Below are 23352 nucleotides of genomic sequence, written 5' to 3'. Positions count from 1 at the left end.
CGCGTCGCCGGCTTCGACGCGGCGTTGCACCGCCACAGCGACAGCGCTCCCATCGCCTCGATGCTGCAGGGTTACTCGTCGGGCGTCGTTCCTGCCCACGATCTGCAGCTGGGCCACGGTGGGCAAATCCCGCAAGAGCGGCGGGACCGACTTCCGGCAACGATTGAAGTGGTCTTGAACACCAAGTTTTATGCGTACGATCTCGCGCCCGTGCTCTCGCACCTCGCTGTCGGCAGCGCCTCGTCGATGCCGCTTTTGACGCCGGCAGTGCGGACGATGAAGAGTTTTGGGACGCTGCTCGTCCTCTTGCCGACGTTCTCTGATGGCGGCCTCGTGACGGTCACGTACAAGACGTATTCGACGCCGCTGGTGACGAGCTCAACCAGCGCCACGTTCGCGGTCGTGCACCGCAGCGCTTCGGTGTCGATGGCGCCCGTCACGGCCGGGCACGTCGTTGTCGCTGTCTTTGATCTCGTTGGTCAGCACCCGCCGCAGATGGGGCCTCCTCTCTCGCCCGCGTTTGAGGCCGCAGTCGCGGCCTTGATCGACGTGGCGTCGGCACCTCCGGTCGCCTACAACATGATTGGCTTTGCGGTTCGGCGCGGCCTTCGTTTTGAGGGGTTCAGTCACTGTAATCCTCAGGATGCGGCGTTCCTGGCGGCGCTCCTTGAGTCCAAGGCCTTTGACGTTGCCGGTGTGCTCGTGCAGCCGCGCCTCGGCAACGCGGACGCGCCTCATGAGATTATTTCTGGGACGATGCACCCGGCGCTGGGGCTTGAACCCAATGTGCTGAAGTACTGTGCGTACAAGGTGCCGGCCTTTCTCGGCAACGTCGAGGCTGATGAGCTGCGCCACTCGGGGAAGAAGATGTGCTTCGTCTTTTGGCCAACGGCTCGTCGATCGCGCGTTTTCGTCTTCGAAGCAAGCGTCGCCTCTCTCGGGGCCATCGCCGACGCGGTTGTTCGCCGTCGCTGCCTCGAGGACATACTTGATGATGCGGACGGCCTTGTGTCTTCGGTCATGTGCAACGAAATTTCTGGCCATGGGATCTGCTTCTCTGCCGACCTTGGTCGCCACGTGAACGACATTGGCGACATTGGCCTCGTCAAGCGCTTCTGGGCCCTGCGCGCGACCGTGGTTTGCAACGACCACCTTCATCTCTTTGCGCCGACGGTCCATCGCGCGCTCGAGCTCTTTGGCGTCGACGCCCTCATGCCGGCGCTCGAAGCGCTTCTCTCAAGCTGGCAAACGACGTGGGCCGGCTTCGTGAGCGGCGTCCGCCTTGTCGCGAGCCTCGTCGGTGTCTCGGACATGGCCGTCTGCTTGCGCCTCTACAAGGTTCTCTTCCCCACACCATCGCCACCCAGATCGCCACCGCGAGACCTGAAGCAGCTCTTCCAGGCGGCGCTCATCGACGCCGCGCGCCTCGAAGCCTACCTCTGGGACGATCCACTGCACGGCATGATGCTCCCAGAGCTCTCCAAGCTCGTATACGCGTACCGCCCGCCGTCGTGCTTGGAAGCGCTCGTCGTCAAAAACACGAAGATCGCTTTCCACCCGTGGACGGTCTTGGCGCCGGTGGTTCTCGCGCTTGCGCCGACCCGCGTCGCATGGTGCGACGCGCTCTTGCAGGCCAATGCCACGACTTGCGAGGTTACACCGTTTGACGTCGACGCTGTGGAAATGGCTGACGAAGAAGACGACGACGTCAAGGTTGTCGCCAGCGATGCGGCCAACGTGCTTTGCGCCCTCGATGCCATGGACGCACTCGACTTGGCGACGCTACAGCGTATCTTGGCCATGGCGCGCCGCACGGCGTCGGAAGCACTCTGGTTGTTTTTCAACGCAGTGCCGGCGGCGGCCCCGCGCTACCTCGACCTCGTCCTCTCGCATGTGGTCGATCCCGATGCGGCGACGCTGCGGGACATGGTTCTGAACCAAACAACCTACACGATCGAGACGCTCGCACGCTGGTCGCCGGCGTCGCTCGACCCGCTGCATGGTTTGATGTCGGGCCGCGACGACAACCCGGACCTGCACCGCGCCTTTCTGCACCGCCAGCAGCGAGCGGCGACGCCTTTCGACCGAGAGCTCGCGCTCACGACGCTCCGCGCCCTCGAGGCCGAGGACAACGTGGTGCAAAACGAGCCGGTGGACGTGGACGTTGACTTTGAGCCTTGCTGTGCCCGCTGCGATGAGTTGGATGATTTTCTCGACTCGCCGGCGATGGTGACGTGGAACAGCCCACGGCCAGTGTGCATCACCATCAGCCGGTTTGCCACGAACCACGCTCATGTGATCGACATGATCCACATGTACGACCTGACCGTCGTGACGAAGCGGCTGCCCCAGCGCGAGCGCCGCGACCAAGGTGCCATCATGATGGATTGGCTCCAGCGACGCCTCGCCGAATACAACGACGCGCACCAGTGCGCCAACACCGTCGATGGCAACAACACCGTCGATGACGCCGATGATGAGCCCGCGCCTAAGCGCGTCAAGGCGCAGTAGCTGCTTCTTTCTCTTCTCTTCAGTTTGCATGCGTGTATCCTCGTAAAAGTGCGTCAAACCAATCAATCTATGTCTCTCCTTTTGCCTTGACGCTTCTCGTTCTTCATGCACTGTCTGTGAGGCACACAAGTCGACATGAGCGCTCTTCTGTCTCTCGAACTCTGTGCTGTTGCAAGGCGGTCGTCGCCAAAAGACCAAGAGGCGAACAAGCAGCTCACCACAGTCGCCCATTTGCCAGCTCCAGCGCCAGCTCCAGCATGCAGGACGTCGACGCGGGCACCGAGCCGTACGCGGCCGCGCACCGCCTCCTCGTGGGGGGCACGAGCTACACGCACTACGTCTGTCAGGGGCCGCTCGACCCCGTAGACGTCCCGAGTCTTGGTCAACTGGATCTCGCTCACATTTCGCCCAATGGCCTTGCGCCAATGGAATTCAATCGAATGTGTTTGTAACGAATACAAACGCCAAGATGAATGCAAAACGTCTTGAAAATAAAATCAATCCATTGCATCTCGACACTCGAAACGGGATGCTGCCGCTGTACAAGCGCGGCCTGCACCTCGTGACGCTGGCCAAGAGCCGGCGCCATCGCCGCTACGCGACGTTCGCGGTCGTCAGCGCTATCCTCATCTGCATCCTCACACTGGCCATGTACGCCATGTACAGTGCGCTCTCCGTTGCCGAGAGCGACCTCACGCCACAGCCCTCGCTGCAAGTGCGTGGCCCGGAGATCGAGTCTGGCATGGATGCTACCGCCGTCTCCAAGATGCCAGCACCCACGACAGTTATATCGCCGATCGAAGAAGGCGACGACGACACGAGGCCACCGCCGCCCGCGGTCGAGCGCTTCTGGCTCGTGCGCCTCCTCCTTCCGTTGGTCGCTGGCTTTGTCTTTGGCTTCCTTGGCTCGATCCCGATCGCGGGGCCGACGTCCGCCATGGTGCTCAAGATGGGCATCCAAGGCGAGTACTGGGCTGCGCAGTCCATCGCGCTCGGCGGCGCCGCGGCCGAAGCCGTACGACACCTCCATGCAACCGTGTTTCCTCATGTGAGAGCCTAGACGTATGCTGGCGTAGCGTTCTGGGGCTTTGGGAGCTTCCTCGCCGGCCTCGACTTTCTCCTCCCGCTCTCCAAGTACGTCCGTAGCTGCTGCATTGATGGAAATGCAACGTTTCGAGTAGGGTGCTTGGCGCGGTCATGCTCCTGGCCATTGGCACGTACTTCTTGCGGCTCGACGTGCGTCCGCAGATCGACTCGGACGCCGACGTGCACTCAAAAGTGCACCACGACCGGTCGTTCTTGACGTCGCCGATTGCGCGCGCCGAGCTCCTCAAGAACATCCTCATGGGCTTTACCATGTCGGGCTTCAACCCGGCGCTTCTGGCCACATACACGGGGGCCCTCGCCAGCGGTACAACGTCCCGCATATTCATTCGATGTCGAATATTGGACATGTATTGTCTAGTCTACCATACGGGGCTGCTCGAATTCACACTCTTTCTGGCCATTGTCTTTGGCGTCGGCGTCTCGTGCGGTATCTCGACTTGGTTTTATGTACTCCTGTCGCTCTTGAAGAAGTACAAGCAGGTAAAAGCACGTTCGACTCGCGTCGCTTCCTCGAGGGTTCGACTAAAGATCTTATTGATTGTCTGGTAGCGACTAAAGAACCAGACCATCGGACTCATCTTGCGCTGCATGGGCGTCTTTATGATCTGCCTCGGCCTCCTCTGCACCAAGTCGGCGGCCGTGTACTTTCTCTTTAGTTAATCGCTTTCCAACTCGACTACGCGTTGTCTTACGGTGTCGCATACAGACGCCGGAGGTCGAGAAGCGCTTCATTGGCGTCGCCCGCCACGCTGTGCAAGTGGTCAAGCAGCTGCGAGAGGTCGTCGCGCTGGGCGTCGGTTAGGAACGAAAGCAGCAGCGAGCGGCGCCGCGTCGTCCCAATCGCCGCCAGAATGGCCATGCTGCGGTGTACGAGCACCTGCTCGGCCTCGAACGCGTCGATCTCGCCGTCGGGGTTGACCGCTCGCAGCGACCGGCAGAGGCACGCGACGATGCTGCCAAAGAGGTCGGCGTCGATCTCGGCCAGGAAGAGCTTGGCGAGCCGCGCCGGCGTCGTGCGCTCCAAGTACCTACAGGAACATCGATCAACCGTCGTCCTCGTCGGGGGCAAGCGATATATGTGTAGTACTGGAGCTTGGCGGCGTCGGTCGCGCAGCTCCGCTGCCACGTGCGTTGAAACTCGACCGACGACTTGGGCGGCGCCGCGCCGTCGTCGGCGCCCGTGAGCGTCGCCGGCCGCGTCGCCGGCATCAACGATGCTTTCTTCTTGTGGTATAGACGGTTGCGCTGGCGCTCGCTCTTGGAGAGATTCTGCAGCTCCTTCGACGTCACGGGCTTGAGGTCGGCGCAGAGCACGAAGTTCTAACCAACGAACGTCGTGAGCCTCGTCGCCTCTGTGCAAGACATTGTCGTGCCTTGAACTCGTCGTAGGACGCCGCCGTGTGAATCGCGCGCTTCTTCATCTCGTCCGTCGCCTTGTACTTGCGGTCTTCGTCCAGCGCCTGCGTTAGCTCCTTCTGGAGCGACGCCGTGTCGAACGTCCCTTCGTAGATCGATGCCATGCGTGTGTCCTTTCGCGATCCAAACTGCTCGCCGATGCCGAATGCAAAAGATTAAATTCGGCATCGACGGGGTATCCGGATACGAGCCCTGACGATTTACGATTTGCTGAAACGGCTCGGAAACGCGGCAACGGCCGAGTTTGTCCCAGTGCGATACAGTTTGTCCCAACGCGCCACTTGATGTGCACGGTGGACTGGGCGCCGAGCCCGAACGCGGTTGCGACGAGTGCCAATAAAGTAGCCTGTGCTCGCCCATGGGTAGAGCGCTTGAAGGGTGGCGCATGGGCGTCCGAGACGGACGTTGATACTACAGGGCCACCCATCTTGTCAACGGCCGGCGAAACTACTGCCGTTGGCCTCGCGAAGATGGCGCTCCCGTTCTTAGAGTTACATTTTCGAGCTTATTTCGATAGACGCTGCCATGGACCGGGGTCGCAAAGCGCTGCCGACGCTCAACAAGCACACGGACTCCAAGTTTTACAGCCGATGCCAAACGATCCACAAGAAGAAGCTCTCGACGATCAAGAGCTGCATTGACAACTCGGAGCCGACGCGGCCGGCCCATTTGCGCAAGAACCTCAAGAAGGAGCAAATGAAGGAGGAGCGGTACGCGACGATCGAGCGCGAGAACCGCATTCTGCTCGAGAAGATGAGCTTCATCATGCAGCACGACACGCTCGACAATAAGAACGACTCGATCAAGCACGGCCATAGCCTCAACAAGGGCCAGCGCAAGCGCGACCTCGAGCGCATCACGGCCGAGAACCAGGTACGATTGTATCGTCTCTCTCGATATGCGACTCTAATATCTGGATTAGTCAATCCTGCGCCGCATCCAGACGCGCCAGCCCACGTACGACCACGTGCAGTGGGAAGAGGAGGCCAAGCTGCATGAAAAATACGCGCAAAACATCCGCGAGTTTCCCGAGCGCTACGCCGGCATCGGCGAAGGCGACGAAGACTTTTATGACGAAGAGACGTCGCGACTGCAGTACAGCTCGTCGGCTGCTTCTATCAACTAACAAGTAACTATCCAACAATATAACGAATAACTATCCAATACAACACCATCCTCGATCCCATCTCACCCGCGAGGCTACGAATGCGAATCAGTCGTTTGCATCCATGGATGATGTTGTGCTGCAAGCAAAGATGATGTGACTTGCTTCCTGTAATCCCTTGAAATCCTCTTGAAATCCCCACCTCAACTCGCATACTTCCACGACGACAAAACCATGGCCCCGGTGTGCTGCGCTCCACAAGCCTCCACTCCTCGGGCAGTGCAATTTTGTAGCACGAAACACCAAGATGTTCTATCTACTCCACTACCCTTATTTATGTGTCTCTACGTCTTATACTTAGTTGCATTACCTACACAGCGTCGGCTCTACGACGACATCAGCCGCGTCGCGGCGCAAAATACCTCTTGCGGGTTGAACTCGTCCAAGACGACGCCAAACTCGGTCACGAGCTTGGTTTCCGACTCAGTCACCTCGAAAGTCTTCGCTCACGTCGTTGAGCTGCGCGCCACTGGCTTTGATAAATGTCTCGAGCGACGCGACCGCAGCAGCACCCATGCACGGCGACGCAGCCTTCTTGCTGCCCACCAAGAGGGACTGGCACTGCCGCAGGCCGTGACTCAGCACGTCGAGCACCTCTTGGAGCTCGGAGCGCGACAAGACACTCAGATCAGGCAGATCGTGGAGCGACTGCAGCGCTGATATATGGGCGGGCAAAAGCTCGGCGCGAAGTGCCGAGATCCGGGCCATGTAGTCGACGCCAGTGATCTTTGTTCTTGTCTTCGAGCATCTATTCCCATTTCAAAATCATGGCGATAGGTTTCAAGTTGATACTTTGCAGCGTACCTGATGCAAGAGGGCAGTCGTCGCCGGTACGTCCAAGATGGCATGGCTCGCGGCCAGAATCAAGTCGATGCGCGACCGTACTTGAAGCACGGACTTGGTAAACTACAAAAGAGAGTCGCGGGTACATAAGCACAGAGTTATTGAGAGGAAGCTCCAATGTACCTTGAGCTTGAAGAGGAAAGCGTCTGCGCGGGTATTGATATCATCGACGCGAAGACACGCCTACGCGATGCGATCTTGTCCGGTATCCTGTATCCAAAAAATATCTATCCAAACACCAACGTACGAGCATGAATTTTTCGGCCTTGCCAAAGTCGGCCACGTCCCCCGTATACTTGAGAAGACTCTCCTTCTCTTCATCTATACAAAAGAGTATCCAGTCAGCACCATCTTCGATCCGATGATAAAGTATCGGATAATGACCCGTGGGAAAGAGGTTCTTGAGACACCGCACTTTTTCGAGGTTCAAAACCGACTCGTCCTACACCAGATTTCAATCTATGTATCAAGTTGATAGAAAAAGCACCATGTCGACAATCGCTTGCGCAATCTTGTCGTACTGCGTGTGAAACTCAAAGTCCGAGAGCGTCATGACAATGTTGTTGGAGCGCTTGACGTCGAGGAGTTTCACAGTCTTGGACTTGCCCTTCGGGGACCTTGAGCGGGACTAAAGAGCCATCAATACACGTCTCAGAATGCATCCAGCGGGCATCGGTACCCGTTGAAAGATGTCACTTGCGTCGGCCGCGGCCACGGTCGTCACCTCGGGGGCGGCTACATCCCAATCTATCAGCTGAGCAACGTCGCTATAGCTGTCAGGTTACCGTTAATGGCCGGCAGCGCCGTCACGACCGAGAGTCCCTCGGTCTTGCGCCGCTCGGAGAAGCTCGTCTTGACGCGAGGCGACGACGTCGGTGACGACGCCGCGCTGGTGCTGTCGTACGCCATCGTCGTCGTCGTCGTCGTCTCCAATCCGCTCACTTGGCGCGGTGTGGCCATGTAAGCCTGCCTTGCGGACCCAAGCTGGGCGCGAATGTATTGGCTTCGAGAGTCGTAGGCGGCCGGCGGCGGCGGCGCGTACTCGTACGTTGGTGATGGATGTTGCAGCGCCGGCGGACACTCCCACTGCGACACGCCCGTGTACAAGTTGACATAGTAGACATGGCCGTCGGTGGTATACTTGACGTCCCACTCGGTCGATGGATGCGGCGCCGGCGGGTACTCATAGCTGCGGGGATAATATCCAGTCGACGTGGTCTCGGGGACGTACATCGCGGCTCGGTACGCGTAGTTGTACGCAGAGGACGTCGGCGACGTCGACGCGGACCCGCCGCTCGTGTAGCCGTCGTAGTCGCCCTCGAACGTCGACGTGGACCGCGCGCTGAGCGATTTGGACGGCGAGACGTTGGTCGGGCGCTGCTTGCTCAGGGCGTCTCGAATGTGCTGGCGCGCCGAGAGAGGCGGCTCTTCCTTGGTCGGCTCGGGCTCGTACGTGGCGAGAAGCGCTTGGATCGCGCGGAGCTTGGCCTTGCGCGCCATCTTGTATGGTGTGCACATGTCTGCGTTGAGGATCGTCACGTCCGCCGCGCTCTCGAGCAGCAGCTTGACAAGGCCTTCGTGGCCAATGCTAACGGCGCAGTGGAGCGGCGTGTTGCCGTGCCCGTCGCCCGTGTTCAAGATCGCGTCGCCACCGACGTCGAGGATGTACCGGACGCACGCGTCGTGCCCGGAGAGCACCGCACAGTGGAGCGGCGTAAACCCGTTGTTCTGCACGACGCAAATGTCGGCGCCGTGGTGCAGGAGGTACTGGAGGCACACCAAGTCGCCCTGGCCCGCGGCGACGTGCAGTGGCGCTTGGTTGGCGTGGTCGACGTGGTTGACGATCTCCGTGTCCATATCGCTCTTCGCCGCGATCGAGAGCAGCTGGCGAACGCACTCGGGCTGCGACGCCTTGACCGCGATCTGCAGCGCTGTGTCGCCAAAGGTCGGGTGCGGATCGTTCTTGGCGCCCCACTTGAGGCAGAGCTCGAGGAGCGGCACGTTGCCCGAGCGACAGGCCAGGAATAAGATCGTGTCGCCCGACTCGGCCTCGAGCAGGTCGACGGGGCACCCGTCGAGGAGAAAGCGCGCGATCTCGCTCACGTCGTTGCGCTTGGCCGCGTCAAAGAGGCAATGGAGCCACGTCGTGTGGTCCGATTTCTTCTTGCCAAGGTCGCGCGGGGAAAGCGCGGAAGTCTTGAGCTCGGAGAGCGTCGCACTGGCCACCGCGGCGCCCGAGGTCTCGTGCTGGAGTAGTTTGCGCAGGCAGTGCACCCATACCTGGGCTTCCTCCTTGCTGGCGGCCGCGAGGTCGAGGGACCGCGACGCCGACACGAGCGAGAAGCACGCGTCGTCGTGAAAGAACGTGTTGCCCTTACTGCTCTGCGCGTGCTGCCGTCGAAACGCTTGGGTCTTGATGCCGGTCTTGACTTCCAGCACATCGTGCAAGGCGATGCTATGGGCCTTCTCGTGCTTCTCCGGGTCGGTCCACGTCACGCAGAGGCCGCGTTTCGGAACATCGTTGACGATGACCCACTTGCGCTTCGGCGCGCTTGTCGACTTGGCGTGATACGGGACCTTGAACATGAGTGTGCCTTTCCGCACCGGCGCGTCCCAGAGACTCGACCGATTCTCGCCCACGTCGTTGTACTTGACGGTAGAGAGCGTCACCCGCGGCTCGACCGGCTTGTCGATCGGCGACGGTGTCGGCGGCAGTGGCGCGACGGGGCACGCGACCGGCAAACTGTCGAGCAGCTGCAGGAGTAGCTCGACGACGCCGACAGGTTCCGAGTGCTTTTCCCGTACGAGCGGAATGCAGTGCGTCGTCGGAGCGGACGAGAGGTGGAGCGACCGCAGCACGACAAAGGCCTCGCCAATGACGGTCGTGCTCGCCTTGGCAGCGAGCTGCATCGTCGTGTCGTCGACCGAGAGGAGGCGGCGCGTGAACGACTGGTGCCAATGCGCCTCGGAGCCGCCTTTCTTGTACTCGGCGGTGCGAAATCCCGCGTCTTCGCAGCTCAGCTTGAGCTCGAGGTACGGCGCTTGGACGCCAAACTTGTGGACCTTGAGCAAATTGGTGGCGCCGACGACCGTGACGCCCAAGTACATACAACTACTACGACTGGAACTGGAACTGCTGCTGCTCGTGGCCGTGAACGAGCCGTCGGATCGATGCAGCGGGGGCACCGCGGGCGTCAACGGCGAAGGCTGCTTGACAGGCGAGTCGTAGATGACGACTTCGGGTGCTGGCTCTTCGATCTCGTCCACCGTCGTCGGTGGTGGCGTCGTCGGTGGCGCGTCCACAATGACGATCGGCGCCGTCACCACGTATTTATGGGCATTGGCTTTGGCCGGCGACGCGCCAAAGCGCTCGAGAAAGCCGCGCGACGGCTTCTCCGAGAGACACGACTTGGGCACGAGGTCGACCTCGGTGAAGACGTCGTCGCCACCGGCGTCGTCGGGCGTCTGCATCGGCCAACGGTTTCCGAGCCAATTTGATCAAAATACCCACCGACGCCGCGACCAAAATACATACGCGAAACAACAACGAAACCATTCGTCGTCGTATTCAACAACATTAGAAGCTACTGCGTCGCCAGCAGCGCCGACGCCACCACGATACGCGGGCGGCCGCAGAGGCCGACGCTCTCGCACGCGGTCGCAGGGCTGGCACCCGCGTCGAGGGCGGCCACGAGCTTCTCAAACGACTCGTTGACCGCATCGCACTAGCCGCGGCCACATCAGCGCCGTATACAGACAGGAGAAAAGACGATACCTCGACAGCCGGCGGAAGGACGCTGTACATGGTTGCAATCGCTTCACGCAGCTTGGGCAGCTGCGACTTGTCGACGTGGGCCACCGCTGCGATCGACGTCGCCGCGTACTTGCAAAAGAGACAGCCTTCCTGCGTCGTCACCGTCTCGGGGTGTGCGATCCACTGGGCGACGCGCGCCTCGAGGGCGGCAACCTCCGGCTGCACCATCGGTTTGGCGGCGCAGAGCACAACCTTGGCGCACGCCACGTTGGGCGGCTTGCCGTCTTCAATGAGCTCGGCGAGCGCGTCAAACTTGGTCACAATCGCATTGCACTAACGATGACATGACGTCTCTATCCACTCGACAAAAATGTGTACCTGCTCGTCAATGCCCGTGCCTTGCAGGCGGGCGCAGAGCACCTCGAGGCCTTCTTTCAGGAGCGGAATGAGGTCCGGCGAGAATGATTTCACTTGGAGAATGACTTCGCCCGTGTACTCGCAGAGGAGGCACCCAATGAGGTCGTTCTTGCCGAGAAGGCTCTTGGTCTTGGTCTCGAGCACCGCGAGCTGGTGCATCACAAACGCTTGACCCGCTTCCACGTTGGTCGCTTCGTGCTGGATGGCTCTCTCGCACAGTTGCACCTTGGCGCAGGCGTCGGCCGCACTCACGCCTCCGTCAATGAGCGACGCCAGCGTGTCGAACTGCGCAATCACCGCATTGCACTACGTCGCCACCATGACAAGTTTGAAAAAAACGCAGTGGCTTGGCAGAATACCTCGTCCTGGAACTGGGGCACCGGAATCTGGCTGCACATGACTTCCATGCCTTCCTTCACGAGCGGCACCATGTCCTTCGAGTACGCGCCCACTTGCACAATGATCTGCGCCGTGTACGTGCACACGAGGCACTGGATCACGTCCTCTTGCGCATGCGTCGTCTTGCCGTCGACGACCGCAAGCATCTTGGCCTCAAGCTGCGCCATCTCGGTCGCGAGGAGCGCCATGCGTCCGCTGCAGAGCGCCACCTTGTGGCACGCCGCGTCCGGGGTCGCGCCTTCTTCGATCGCCGCCGCAATTGCATCAAACTTAGCAACCACCGCGTTGCACTAGGGCACACACACCATATCAAAACTGCTCTGCACACTCTTGGAGGCAGTGTACCTCGTCTTCAAATTGGGGCACTTGGATCTGGCCGCACATGGCAGCGAGGCCTTCCTTGAGGAGGGGCACCATGTCTTGCGAGTAGTCGCCGACGCGCTTGATGACTTGGGCCGTGTATTCGCAAAAGACGCATTCGACTTGGTCGTCGACGTCACTGGGCACAGTGGCAGCAATGACCGCACGGACGCGCGTCTCGAGCGCTGCCACTTCCTTCGAGACCACGTTAGCCGCTTCGCACAGCTGGACCTTGCGGCACGCATCGTGGGCCGCCGCACCGCCTTCAATGAGGTCGGCCAAGCGATCAAACTTGGCGACAACCGCGTTGCACTCGTCCTGAAACTGGGGCACTTGGATGCGACCGCACACAAGCTCCATGCCCTCCTTCACGAGCGGCACCAAGTCCTTCGAGTACGCGCTGACTTGCGCAATGAGCTCGGCCGTGTACTCGCAGAAAAGGCACTGAATCTCGTCTTCTTTCGGCGCCGCCCCGTGCACGACCGCTGTCACCTTGGCCTCCAATTGCGCGAGCGCCTTCGTCGGCAACGCGGGAAGACGCTGCGCGTCGCAGAGCTGGACGTTGCGGCACGCCACCGTCGGGCCCGTGCCGTCTTCGATGAGTGACGCCAGCTTGTCAAAGACACTCACAACCGCATTGCACTACAAGAATATGTCACGATCGCTCCTCAACGAGACATGGAGAGCAGACCTCGGATTGAAAGGCGGGCTCGGGCACTTGGGTGCACAAGAGCTGCATGCCCTGCTTGACCATGGGCACCATGTCCGTCGAGTACTCGGCGACGCGCGCAATGACCTGCGCCGTGTACTCGCACAAGAGGCATGCGATCTCGTCCTGGGACGCGAACGGTACGACCGCAAGCGACGACGCCGGCCGCGGCGAGCACATGTGGATCGTCTCGCACGTCGCCTCGGGTGTCTTGCCTTGCTGGACAAGTTGTGCGAGCGTATCGAATTGCGCGTCCATGACATTGCACTACCCTCGGTACGCGTGAGACATCGATTGGTACCATGCAAGATCATAGGTACCTGCGCCTGCGCGGGCAGCGCACTGCACATGATCGCAATGCCTTGCTTGACCGTCGGCAGCGTGGCCGTGCCGCCTTGTTTAATTGCCGACGTAACGACGCCGGCCGTGTACTCGCAGAACGAGCAGCCCAAGTACGTCGGCTCCGTGCTATAGTAGCCGCACGCCTTGACGGCCGCGCATGCCTCGTCGACCGACGACCCTGCGCGGAACTCGTTGGCAAGAGCGTCAAACGTGGTCGTCATAAACTTGCACTAGGAGAGGGTGTGAAATGAATGATGTTACAAGAGGCGGTAGGACGTACGCTCACAGCGTCGGGCGCGAGGCGGCACACCGACTGGATGCCCGTCTTGTACAGCTCGAGGCCGTGCGGCGAGTCAGCAAACTGCTGCATGATGCGCCCGTTGTCGCGGCAGATCGTGCAGAGTTCGCCGCTGTTACGAGACGCAGAGGCAGCAGCGACAGCGGGACGTTGCTCAATGTGGTGCACATCGAGGGGCTTGGGCAAGGCGTGGTCGTGGCGCTTCTTATGGCCCTTCTTGGAGCGCTTGGCAGCGCAGAGCTTGATCTTCTTGCAGATGCGCTTGGGCGAGAAACCTTCCTTGATCCACTCGACAATATCGTCAAAGCGGTCCTCAATCACCTTGCACTTGGTCGCTTCGGGAAGGTATTGGCACAAGATTTTGAGGCCTTGCTGGATGAGCTGGACCTCGAGCTCTTGCTTCTTGAGCGTGTCTTCAATCAACTCGGTCGTGCGCTGGCAAAGCTCGCACGAGTCGATTGCAACGCCATTGAAAGTGTTGGCGGTCGCTTGCGTCCAGAACGGGCGCCACGCGCACACCATCGCCGGGTCCTTCAAGCCATGGTCAATCATGGCCTGCACCTCGGGCGAGCTCTGCACGGCCAAGCACGCCTCCACCTGGTCTTCGGTAAAGAAGCCAAAGCGGCCACGGCAAGGCGTCAGCGACAGCGATTCGAGCACGTTCGCCAGCACCGAGTCGTCGTTGCTGGCCTCGCCGACCATGCTAGCCACGGCCGTCTTGCATGGGTCTTCAGCCTCGCCGGCGAGGAGGGTCTCGACGCGGACGAAGGTCTTGTCGACGACCTTGTCGATCCAGTCGCCTTGGGCGGTCCGCGGGATGAGCCCCGCGAGAAGCGCGACCGAGATGAGCTTCATTGATGGCCCCTCTCTCGTCTTTCGAAAATGTTCTTCCGCCCGAAAAAAGATCGGGGGCAAGTTTGCGCGTTAAGTTCCGATCTCGCATACAACAACGCCATTGTCTCGATCAAGTGCGCTTTTTGGCTCGTCAAGGGCAATGACAATACAAATTGACCCGAAGAAAAGCGTACTTGAATGGGTACCGTCGTTAAGAGAGAGCAGCACGCAGTTGCTTGAACTTGTGCACACCAAAAGATCGCAATCAGGCCCGTGGATCCCACACGCTTGCACCTGGGTACACCGTGAGCTATTCGTCTTTGGTACTAGTAGTAGACGCGTTGGGAAGCCTCTGGACGAGCTCTCTTTGGCGCACGTCTTCTGCTCCAGAAATCGAGGCCAGAAAAGCTGCAGAGATCCATGGATGGGACTTGGCCACCGACTGCTCGTTGGCTAGGAGCCGGCAACGATGTAGAATGAATGTGGTCAAGCATTCATTCGAAAGATATACTGTTGCTTGGTCATCTCTGCCCTTGGCTGGCAGCATCTAACGGCGTTCATCGCCGCCCAGAGAGTCTGCAGTGAACATTTTATATCGAGAGCCATTTTAAGGCATTTCCCACGGTCTAGAGCAACGTTGGTCCATGGCCATCAACCAACGGGTAGCCCACGATGACGCACCGTGCGTCGAGTGTGCAAGTGGGGTCGCCACGCAGAGCACCTCGGTTTTCCATAACTTTGACCAAACGACGCTGCCAATACTAACAGTTCGTCTATCCGACGCTGCCAATACTATTGAGAAGTCAAAGGATCTTGCGACTCGAACATGTCGGAACCTCCACCTCGTGACGCGGTACATGGGTCTCAACTGGTGAAGTTCGAGGAAGAGAAAACTAGGGGTAGGGTATGTGGTATGGTTGCTCGCATAGCAATACTTGCCCACCACTTGTACACTTCGTTCACTCCAACCAGCGCCATCAGCTTAGCGTCGAGCTGGAGGCGCGAAATGTCTATCTTCCTTCACCCGAGAAGTCTTTCCTCGAAGCCACGATAGCCCACATCGACCTCCGAGGTGCGATCCCATGCGAATATCAACGACATTCATTTCCCCAGCACACCTTTGCTATTGCTCTTTGTGTTGCTCGCTATTCCTCAATGCCCCTGGGCTAGCTGGGGCTAGCTAGCTCTCTTGGCTTGAAAAACAACGTGTACCGATTGGATAAAATCCAAGCATATATTCTTCCAATCCCCATCGCGGGATCTTTCAGTGCAATCTGGGACCGATGGTGCCCGCGTCGTCCTTTGTCCTCAAGGAAAAGATCGCCGACGTCTTCTTGGACCGCGCCCATGAGCTTGAGATCGTCGTCTACCATCCGGTGCTTATGCTCCGAACCTCCGAACCTCATGCGCTTCCTGCAGGCGCGTGAGTCCCTCATCCTCGTCGCGACCGCGTCGCTGTACGAGGTCGACCTGCGCACGGGCTGCGTCCTCGGCGCCATTCCGTTCGACAGCTGCCTTCTCAACGAGAAGCCCAACGTCTTCGACGACGTCGTGCCCGCTGGCCAGCACCATGTCATTGCCACGCTCTCTCGGTACACACCTCTGTGCCGGACGCTGCTAACGGCTACGCGCAGCTACCTCGTGGTCTGGGACCTCCGCGAGATGACGCTGTGCTGCATCACCGAGGTGCTCAAGTCGTCGTTGAAAAGCCCGATCGTTGTGACGGCCGCGACGACGGTGCCCGCCACCGTCTTCTTTGGCCACGAAGGCAGCCAAAGCATCAAGGTGCCAGCATCGACCTCCATATACCTTGGTACGGATAGGTCGTATAGGTGACGACCGTCGAGGGACTTTGCAGTGGCGAAGCCTGCCAAAAGATCCCGCGGAAAGTCGTGTCGCGTAACAGCGTTCTCTGCGCGCTGGCCTACGACGCGCGCCACAACCTTCTCGCGTCAGGTGGCACCGACGGTACTCGATGCCACGCGCGATAGATCCATATCGTCACGCGCAAGTAGGTATCGTGCACGTATGGCGCGCCGGCAACTCGGTCCACGGCGCAACGGACGACGAGTGCTCCAAGGACGAGCACACCAAGGGGAACGGCGACGACGTGTGTACCGACAGACATGTCGATTGCACTTATCTTCGCGCGTAGATTAGCCCACACGCTCTGCTTGCAACGTTCTCGGCCAAATCGTCGCCTGTGCAGGCGCTGGCGTTTAATGGCCAAGGGCTCTTGGCGGCGGCTTATCTCGCCGGCCACCTCGATATCTTTGACGTGCTGCGGCGCGAGCCCGGCGCAGTCGCCTCCCCGTACCGACTGCCTTTTTTTTCATCGTCTACAATCCAACGGGTGTGTAGAACCACGGCCGTGCCGACCGGCCTGTCGCTCTACGGCCGCCACAGCATTCATTTCAGCGCGAGCTTGAACACGCTGGTCCTTCTGCTGCTTGGCGCGTCGCAGGACCTTTTGCTCCATCGCATGCACTTTGGCGACAGCATCGACTCGTCGTTTGGCGGGGCGTACGATATCAACGCGCACGTTGCCGCCGTCGTGCCGTGCGACAGCCTCCTGGCGCTCTACACGTCGTCGCCGACGGCGCGGTCGCTGGCGCTGCTCGAAGGCGCCGACGACGACATTGCACTTTCCAACATCGTCTTGCCGCCGACGCGCACGTGGTCGATGCAGCCGCAGTTTTCGTTTCTTCAGTACTGCAGTCCCGACGACGTGCCCCGACGCCTTCTCCACATCACGACGGTACCATAGATTTACTTGCATTATGGAAAACACACGAGTAATGCATGGTAGGGCGACGATCTCAAGTTTGGCTTGAGCGCACTGGACCTCCAAACGAACGAGAAGACGGAGATTTGCCCGCTGCTCGCAACCTTTGAGGGGCTTCCACTGCAGCCGCTGCGGCTTGCCATGTCCCGCGACGGCAGCACGGCCGCCGTGTTTCTCTCGTCGTCGCAAGCCACCGTCATGACGCTCATCGATGTCAACGCGCCGACGGCTGCACCGACGTACGAGGTTCGCGACGTGTGCTTTACACCGACACACTTGGTGTCGCTCATGCCGTCCGGGCGAAGCGTCCGCGTCCACGGCAACTGGAAGGCCAAGGAGCCCGATGGCTTGCTGCTCAACCTTCCGACGACCGCTGCGCGCGTCTTTCCCACGCGATGGGCCCTGCCCAACTCGTACCTATGCCGCCACGACGCTTGCACACCTTACATGTTTACTACGATGCTAGGGAGGCCTGCAAAGTGCTCTTTGTTGTCCAAGATGCACTCGGTCGCGAGTGCTTGCGTCTGAGGTTTTGTATCTATCTTGCAATGTATCAAGTCTAGGATCCTCCTTTTGTGGATAGTGAGCACACGGTGGCGTTCACGCTCGACTCGTCTAGCGTTTGGAGTGCGGAGCAGCACGAACCCATTCTCGAAGTCCAGAACGAGCCCGAGAAAGCGTCGCACTTGGTACCAATATATACCACCACCATGGACATTGCATACAACGGTTGTAGATTGCCGTGCGGACGTCCAAGCGTCTCGTCGTCCTCGATAAGTCGCTGCAAGTGGTTGCGACCTTTGCACCGCGCCGCACGCAACTGCAAGAGACGCCCACGAGCATGCTCTGGGTCGGCGATGCGCTCGCGTTCGCAACGATCGGCGCCACCTTGCGCTACTGGCATCCCGCATCGCCCAGTGCGACGCACGCGCTGTGCAGCGTGCCTGTGACGCCTCCTGGATCACAACTGCGTCTCACGGCCTTCTTACCGGACCGCGTACTGTACATGGTTCTCCAGGACGATGCGAAAGCGGCCACCGTACATCCTAAGCCCTTGGCTATGATGCACAGATGATGACCGTAGATGTACACGCGCCCGTTTGCCCCGCTCGAGGTGCTCGTGTGCACCCACTGTGACAAGGAGAACGTGCAGCGGTACATTGCGCGCCTCCTCGAGTACGGTCCGCCCTTAGTCCAAGTGAGCTGGAAGACGCTGTCGCATTTAAACAACCCGGCGCTGAGCTTGCGTCTCCTGAACGACGGCAAGAAGGCGAAAGCGGGCGCCATGTACCGCGAGACGTCCCACATTGCCGCCAATACGCTTGCAGCCATCTTCTTGGCCGCCCACCGCTGGCGCGACGCGGCGACCTTTCTCGTCTCGGACGATCCCGCACTCTACGTACGCATTCCACAAAGCAACCTGTGGAGGCATTGCCTTGGTCGACGTAGGAATATGCGCTCAACCCGCAGGGGGCCGAGGCGCAGCTGCCGCCGAAGCTCTCGCACGTTGCGGCAGCGCTGACGCGCATGGCAGCGACACTGCAGTCGATGGGGCAGTTGCAGCTCGCAGCCCAGTGCCTCGACGTGGCCGGCAACGACGCGGCGCTGCTGAGCCTCGTACGTTCCACCTCGTTGGATGAAAATACCAAAAAGTATGTGAGTTGTAGGGGCTCAAGTGCGGGACGGGAGATGTCGTCGAGACGATTCTGCACGGTCTCAAGACGGCGCACCCGACAGTGGTCGCCGCCGTCACCGCGTCGGATGCCAAGAAGATACCCAAGCACGTCAAGATGGACGTGTTTCGCCTTCTGTGCACTGAGCGCTTGGTGCTGGAGCGCCGGAGTCGGCTCGTCGCGTCGCTGAGTGGTCTGCGCCACGTGCGGCTGCCACCCAGCAAGACGCCGTTGCTGGCGGCGCCCGACGGATGGAAATATTTCACGTGGAAGCGCCTCGAGCCCGAGGACGTAGTCGACTGGGTCGGGTCGTCCACACCGCACTTTTCGACCCAAGAGTTTGTAAAGAAGTCGCTGCAGATCGACGTAAGCGATAGCTTTGGCGAGATGCGGTCGACGCCAATGGCAAGCGCGCCGTCGTTCGGCCCGTTCTTGGACGACGAGGACAGCGTGATGGCGTACTGGCGCTTTGAGGACGCGGCGACACTCAGCCCAAGTCGCACGACGGACGCCACGCTGCTCGACACGTCAAAGCGCGAAAACCACTTGATTGTAGCACCTGCGATTGTCTTGGACGTCTCGACCGCGCCCGTCGACAAGGGCGAAGAGAGCAAGCTGCTCCCGGTATCCCATCAACCTCCTTTGCCGAATGCGCTGCACGTGGATGGATGTAGGCGTACATGCTGCACTTTCCAGCCATTGCGCCTCTCGATGGCAGCGACTGGCACGCGTCCTGCGCGACGCGCAAGGGTGGAAGCATGGACTTTGGCACCAGCTTTGACGAAGACCCGTACCGGCGCCACCTCACGTTCGAGTGCTGGGTGCGCTATCACGCCGAGGGTCCGTTGGCGGGCAGTAGCAGCAACTTGGCTGTGCTCGCGGCGCGAAGCCCTCTCTGGGCGATAAGTGCGGAGAGCAGCGGGCGCCTCTGCGTGCAGGTCCACGATCGCAGCCTTCCGACGGACGGTTCGCTGCAGCTCAACGGCAGCTGGCAGCACGTGGCACTGGTGCTCGATATCGTCAGCGATGACAAGGCGTCCGTGCGCGTGCTGCTCGATGGCGCCAGCGTCTTGGCCAAGGAGATTGCAGTCAAAATGACGGAGAGTAGCAGCGCAGCGCTGCAGGTCGGACCGCGCCTCTTGGGCTTTGACATGACCGAGATCCGGCTGTGGGCGACGTCGCGCTCGGTGGAGCAGATCAACGACATGAAAGAGAATTACCTCGGCATCGCCGAGACGAAGAAGCGCATCAAGGTCGCGATCCACCAGGTGCGACGAGATCGCGTGAGGATACGAGGCAGAACACTCTCTTGTAGCGTGACTGCCAGTGCGAGAAGTGTATTGGCCGCCGCCAGAACACGCCATTGGCCAAGCTCGCGATGGTCCAGCCTCTCGCAGCGAGCCCCGTCAGCCGGGCGCGGCGCGTCATCAAGACGCCGCAGTCGCCGGTCGCGTCGCCCAAGCGCGAAGAGACGCGACTCAACTAGGATCTCAGCGGCATCGCTTGGACGCAATACATGTTGGCTTGCATTAATCATCGTCGGGGACCTCGGGATTAGGCGCATCGAGCGCCGATGACTCGTAATTGCTGTAGAGACCGTACTGGTACACGAGGTGGGGGATGCTCGGTCGAAACCGGCGGAGGCGGCAACCCAAGAGGCGCTGGATCATGGCTTCATTCTCCGCTACATGTCCATCACCCATCGCCGTTGCTCTAAATGTCGTTTGAAATGGCGTACCGATGGTCGTGAGAAGGATCTTGCCGCCTGGCGCGAGGAGATGCGTCGCTGTCTCGGCGTACTTGGTCCACACGTGCTCGGTGATGAAGGGCGGGTCGATCACGACCATGTCAAAATGGCCTTGGAGGCCATCCTTGGTGAACGTCGTCGGCGCGTTATAGTCATAATGGAGCACGCGCGGAAGGGCGTCGTCGTAGTCAAAGAGCGCGAGCTCGCTCGCCGGGCGCAGCTCCTCGACGGCGTAGTAGAGCGACGGCGTCGAGAGGAAGGCGACGGCCGCCGGGCGCTGCGCCACAATGTCGGCCGCGAGGACCTAAGACGCCCCATGAGCCATCTGCAGGACGGTCGTCATGGACCTCGATCGTCGCTGGCGAGTACCAGTACTGGTTGAGCGCCTCCTTCTCCTTGTACGAGCGGACGAACTTGCTGCTCATGGCAAATCTTTGGAAATGGCCAATCCGCCAGCCCCGCGACACAAGGCAGCGACATGATTGGCTGAAATACAACCAGCATCCCAACGTCTTTGCTCAAAGAGGCTACAATTGTACAAGCACACAGGCTTTTCGCGCTAGCCCAATTGGTCGATGCTCGGTGGGCTGCAGCACGAGACATAATTCAATATTGGAAGATGGACCCTTGGCTGCAACCACTACTAGTAGTAGATTGAAGTCGTTCCAAGTACCGCACCCATGCAGCAGTCAGTATCAAGTCAAGATAAGGACGATGTCCTTGGCCCTGAAATACTGGCGAAGCACCAGACGCGTCGATGCGACGCTGCTTGGTATTACAGCCCACCAGCATGGACTGTACTGTGTTGGCTTGCAGAGTTGCGAGCCAACTGTATCGAAGCGAAGGTGGTGCGAGTGGTCATTCTAAGCTTACTTCGCAAGAACGCATGCACGCCACTTGGAGACTAAAGAGTCTTCTCGTGTGGCCTGCGCAACGTAGACCACCACCACCAACACTCGTTGACCACGGCAGTCTGTACGACGCGCACGTACTCGAGCCTTCTGGACGAGTACGAGGTCGCAGCAGAAATGCAGTGTTCAAGAGACATTGGTCCATGCTCTCATTGATTATTAATCCCATGCGCAGTATCGTAGTACTAGGTTTATGCGATGAGGTGCGAGAGACCGAGACCAATCGTCGAGCCGAGGACGAGACCGAAGTTGAGGAAGAAGCCCGTGAAGCTGCCCGCGACCGCCTTCTCTTGCGGCTCGACGCAGTCGTTGACAAAAATGATTGCGAGCGACCCAATGTAGCCGTTCGTGAAGCCAAGGTACAAGACAAAGACGATCGAGAAGGCGTCGTGCGTGAAGTAGAGGCCCTTGACCGAGACGAGGATGCACGGGATCATGAGGAACCGGATCGCGACCATGCGCCAGATGTTGTCCTTGGTCAAGCCACAGCGGAACGAGATGAGGAAGCGGCCGATGCAGTCAAAGACCGAGAAGAGCGTCAGCAGCAAGAGCGGCCACCACCCGGACGCTTGGAGCTCGGGGAAGTTGTAGCTCTTGAGCTCCGTCACGAGCGGCGGCCAAAGCGCGAGCGAGCACGTAAAGACGAGTGCGACCTGGATCTGGTTGTAGATGCACTTGCGCAAGACGGCCCAGCGGTTCGGCGCCGGCGCCTCGACCGAGAGAAGCGTCTGGACACCCGACTCTGCAAGCAGCGGTGATTGCTCGACGAGCGACTTGGTCGTCAAGCAGCGCTTCGAGATGGGCAGCGTGAGCAGAGTAAAGTACGCAACGATGCAGAGCGCAACCGTGACAGCGCCCGTGTAAAAGTAGACGCCACTCGAGAGCACGATGGCGTCCGCAGGAAAGATGACCTTGGTCAGGTCCCGGTACACGCTGCCAATGAGCGTGCTAAGGCCAATGCCAAACTGGAGGCTTTCCTGGGCGTACATCGGGTAGTGGTTGGCGAGCGAGATGACGCAGCTGTCGAGGAAGGCCGTGACGATGGCGGCAAACGCGGTCGCGCCAAGGACGGCCCACATGTTGGCGTTCTCGGTCGTGAGGAAATGGTACGACGCCGGCACGAAGACGAGCACGATGAGCTGGCCCGCGAACCCGCCGACGACGCGGCCCGTGATCCACGGCGACGAGCCAAACGAGACGAGGAGACCGAGCATGAGCAGGTTGGTGTACATGAAGGTGCACGTGATGAGGAACTCGATGTTGAAGTCGGGGAAGAGATGGCTCCAGTAGTCGACGGGCTGCGTCAGCGCCGAGAACGGGAAGAGGTATCCGATGCCAATGAGTGAGAAGAGAACGTTCACAAGGAGCCGCTCGCGCTGGGCCGCCGTCGGCGTCGCAATGTGGATCTCGGTCATGGTGTCGTCGGCGCCAATTCAACAATGACAAGCTTGGGATCCCACGTGATGACCGTGAATGCGACATGCCCCGCGATGATGCAACACTTTTTTTATACAGAGCATCAAAAGCGTATACAAACCCTAGGTTGGTTTGGTGGCAAATGGAAATAAATTTGATCGACCACCGCGCCCCGGTGTACGTAAACGAGCTGAGCCGCAAATTCGCATGCGATGGCCGCCACCACCAGCTGCGACCACCTGGCAGCGTCGATCCGAGGCGTGCATGATACCTCGACTGGACGGAGCATGCGAACGACTATTAGTCCGATGAAAGAAGCGGTGAAGCGTTGCGTTCTCGCCGGATACGGGTGCGAGATCGTTGGAATACAAACGGTAAGCGAGGAAGAAGTGATGCCACGAGCGCCATGCAACCTTCGCTGGCTACTCGGTGGCATACGTATACCCCACCGTACGAGCGATGCAACTTGAAGCACCGCCGCGCGCACATGTTCAGGCTCAATCGTCGGTGCACATCCACGGCGTTCTTCGAGACGCCTCGGAGCCACTCAAGCGGCCATGGCATCCGCAAACATGCAGATTTCGCGCCCAGTCCGTTGAAGCCAGGTGTCAAGACACCGGACGCCCCGCTGCGTGGCTGTGTGCTCGTGTCGCCACTGGCAGCCA

General features: G+C 59.9%; 9 protein-coding genes across 9 annotated transcripts; 4 read left to right on the top strand and 5 right to left on the bottom strand.

Moving 5' to 3' along the window:
* Window positions 1-1311: 1311 nt before the first annotated feature.
* SPRG_19316 (hypothetical protein) lies at window positions 1312-2511 on the top strand (the record flags this gene model as incomplete). Its single annotated transcript, XM_012340338.1, has 2 exons — window positions 1312-1338; window positions 1390-2511. The coding sequence occupies 2 exons, from the start codon at window positions 1312-1314 to the stop codon at window positions 2509-2511; spliced, it is 1149 nt and encodes a 382-aa protein (XP_012195728.1).
* Window positions 2512-3040: 529 nt separating this feature from the next.
* Window positions 3041-4278, top strand: SPRG_19315 (hypothetical protein; the record flags this gene model as incomplete). The annotated part of the gene is made up of 5 exons (XM_012340337.1): window positions 3041-3526; window positions 3572-3645; window positions 3693-3922; window positions 3977-4098; window positions 4168-4278. 5 exons carry the CDS (start codon window positions 3041-3043, stop codon window positions 4276-4278), a joined length of 1023 nt encoding a protein of 340 aa, XP_012195727.1.
* A 28-nt stretch (window positions 4279-4306) lies between these two features.
* On the bottom strand, window positions 4307-5138 carry SPRG_19314 (hypothetical protein; the record flags this gene model as incomplete). Its single annotated transcript, XM_012340336.1, has 4 exons — window positions 4307-4646; window positions 4706-4911; window positions 4952-4970; window positions 5011-5138. 4 exons carry the CDS (start codon window positions 5136-5138, stop codon window positions 4307-4309), a joined length of 693 nt encoding a protein of 230 aa, XP_012195726.1.
* Window positions 5139-5559: 421 nt separating this feature from the next.
* On the top strand, window positions 5560-6160 carry SPRG_19313 (hypothetical protein; the record flags this gene model as incomplete). Its single annotated transcript, XM_012340335.1, has 2 exons — window positions 5560-5907; window positions 5957-6160. The coding sequence occupies 2 exons, from the start codon at window positions 5560-5562 to the stop codon at window positions 6158-6160; spliced, it is 552 nt and encodes a 183-aa protein (XP_012195725.1).
* Window positions 6161-6622: 462 nt separating this feature from the next.
* SPRG_19312 (hypothetical protein) lies at window positions 6623-10513 on the bottom strand (the record flags this gene model as incomplete). The annotated part of the gene is made up of 8 exons (XM_012340334.1): window positions 6623-6937; window positions 7004-7105; window positions 7166-7225; window positions 7290-7363; window positions 7427-7484; window positions 7530-7670; window positions 7722-7777; window positions 7828-10513. The coding sequence occupies 8 exons, from the start codon at window positions 10511-10513 to the stop codon at window positions 6623-6625; spliced, it is 3492 nt and encodes a 1163-aa protein (XP_012195724.1).
* A 113-nt stretch (window positions 10514-10626) lies between these two features.
* SPRG_19311 (hypothetical protein) lies at window positions 10627-14176 on the bottom strand (the record flags this gene model as incomplete). The annotated part of the gene is made up of 8 exons (XM_012340333.1): window positions 10627-10767; window positions 10818-11129; window positions 11175-11519; window positions 11573-11902; window positions 11958-12614; window positions 12664-12948; window positions 13002-13253; window positions 13304-14176. 8 exons carry the CDS (start codon window positions 14174-14176, stop codon window positions 10627-10629), a joined length of 3195 nt encoding a protein of 1064 aa, XP_012195723.1.
* Window positions 14177-15438: 1262 nt separating this feature from the next.
* Window positions 15439-20099, top strand: SPRG_19310 (hypothetical protein; the record flags this gene model as incomplete). Its single annotated transcript, XM_012340332.1, has 15 exons — window positions 15439-15531; window positions 15575-15940; window positions 15988-16123; window positions 16171-16265; window positions 16311-16468; window positions 16517-16913; window positions 16965-17353; window positions 17407-17469; window positions 17524-17629; window positions 17677-17979; window positions 18025-18339; window positions 18390-18603; window positions 18630-19237; window positions 19288-19881; window positions 19929-20099. 15 exons carry the CDS (start codon window positions 15439-15441, stop codon window positions 20097-20099), a joined length of 4008 nt encoding a protein of 1335 aa, XP_012195722.1.
* Window positions 20100-20142: 43 nt separating this feature from the next.
* On the bottom strand, window positions 20143-20785 carry SPRG_19309 (hypothetical protein; the record flags this gene model as incomplete). Its single annotated transcript, XM_012340331.1, has 3 exons — window positions 20143-20297; window positions 20352-20664; window positions 20708-20785. 3 exons carry the CDS (start codon window positions 20783-20785, stop codon window positions 20143-20145), a joined length of 546 nt encoding a protein of 181 aa, XP_012195721.1.
* A 604-nt stretch (window positions 20786-21389) lies between these two features.
* Window positions 21390-22710, bottom strand: SPRG_01622 (hypothetical protein). The gene has a single exon (XM_012339989.1). The coding sequence runs from the start codon at window positions 22684-22686 to the stop codon at window positions 21463-21465; it is 1224 nt and encodes a 407-aa protein (XP_012195379.1). The 5' UTR covers window positions 22687-22710; the 3' UTR covers window positions 21390-21462.
* Window positions 22711-23352: the final 642 nt, after the last annotated feature.

This window comes from Saprolegnia parasitica, assembly GCF_000151545.1.
Source record: "Saprolegnia parasitica CBS 223.65 unplaced genomic scaffold supercont2.4, whole genome shotgun sequence".
Lineage (NCBI taxonomy): Eukaryota > Oomycota > Saprolegniomycetes > Saprolegniales > Saprolegniaceae > Saprolegnia > Saprolegnia parasitica.
Note: the sequence above shows the minus strand (reverse complement) of the source record. Positions and strands in the feature narration are given on the sequence as shown.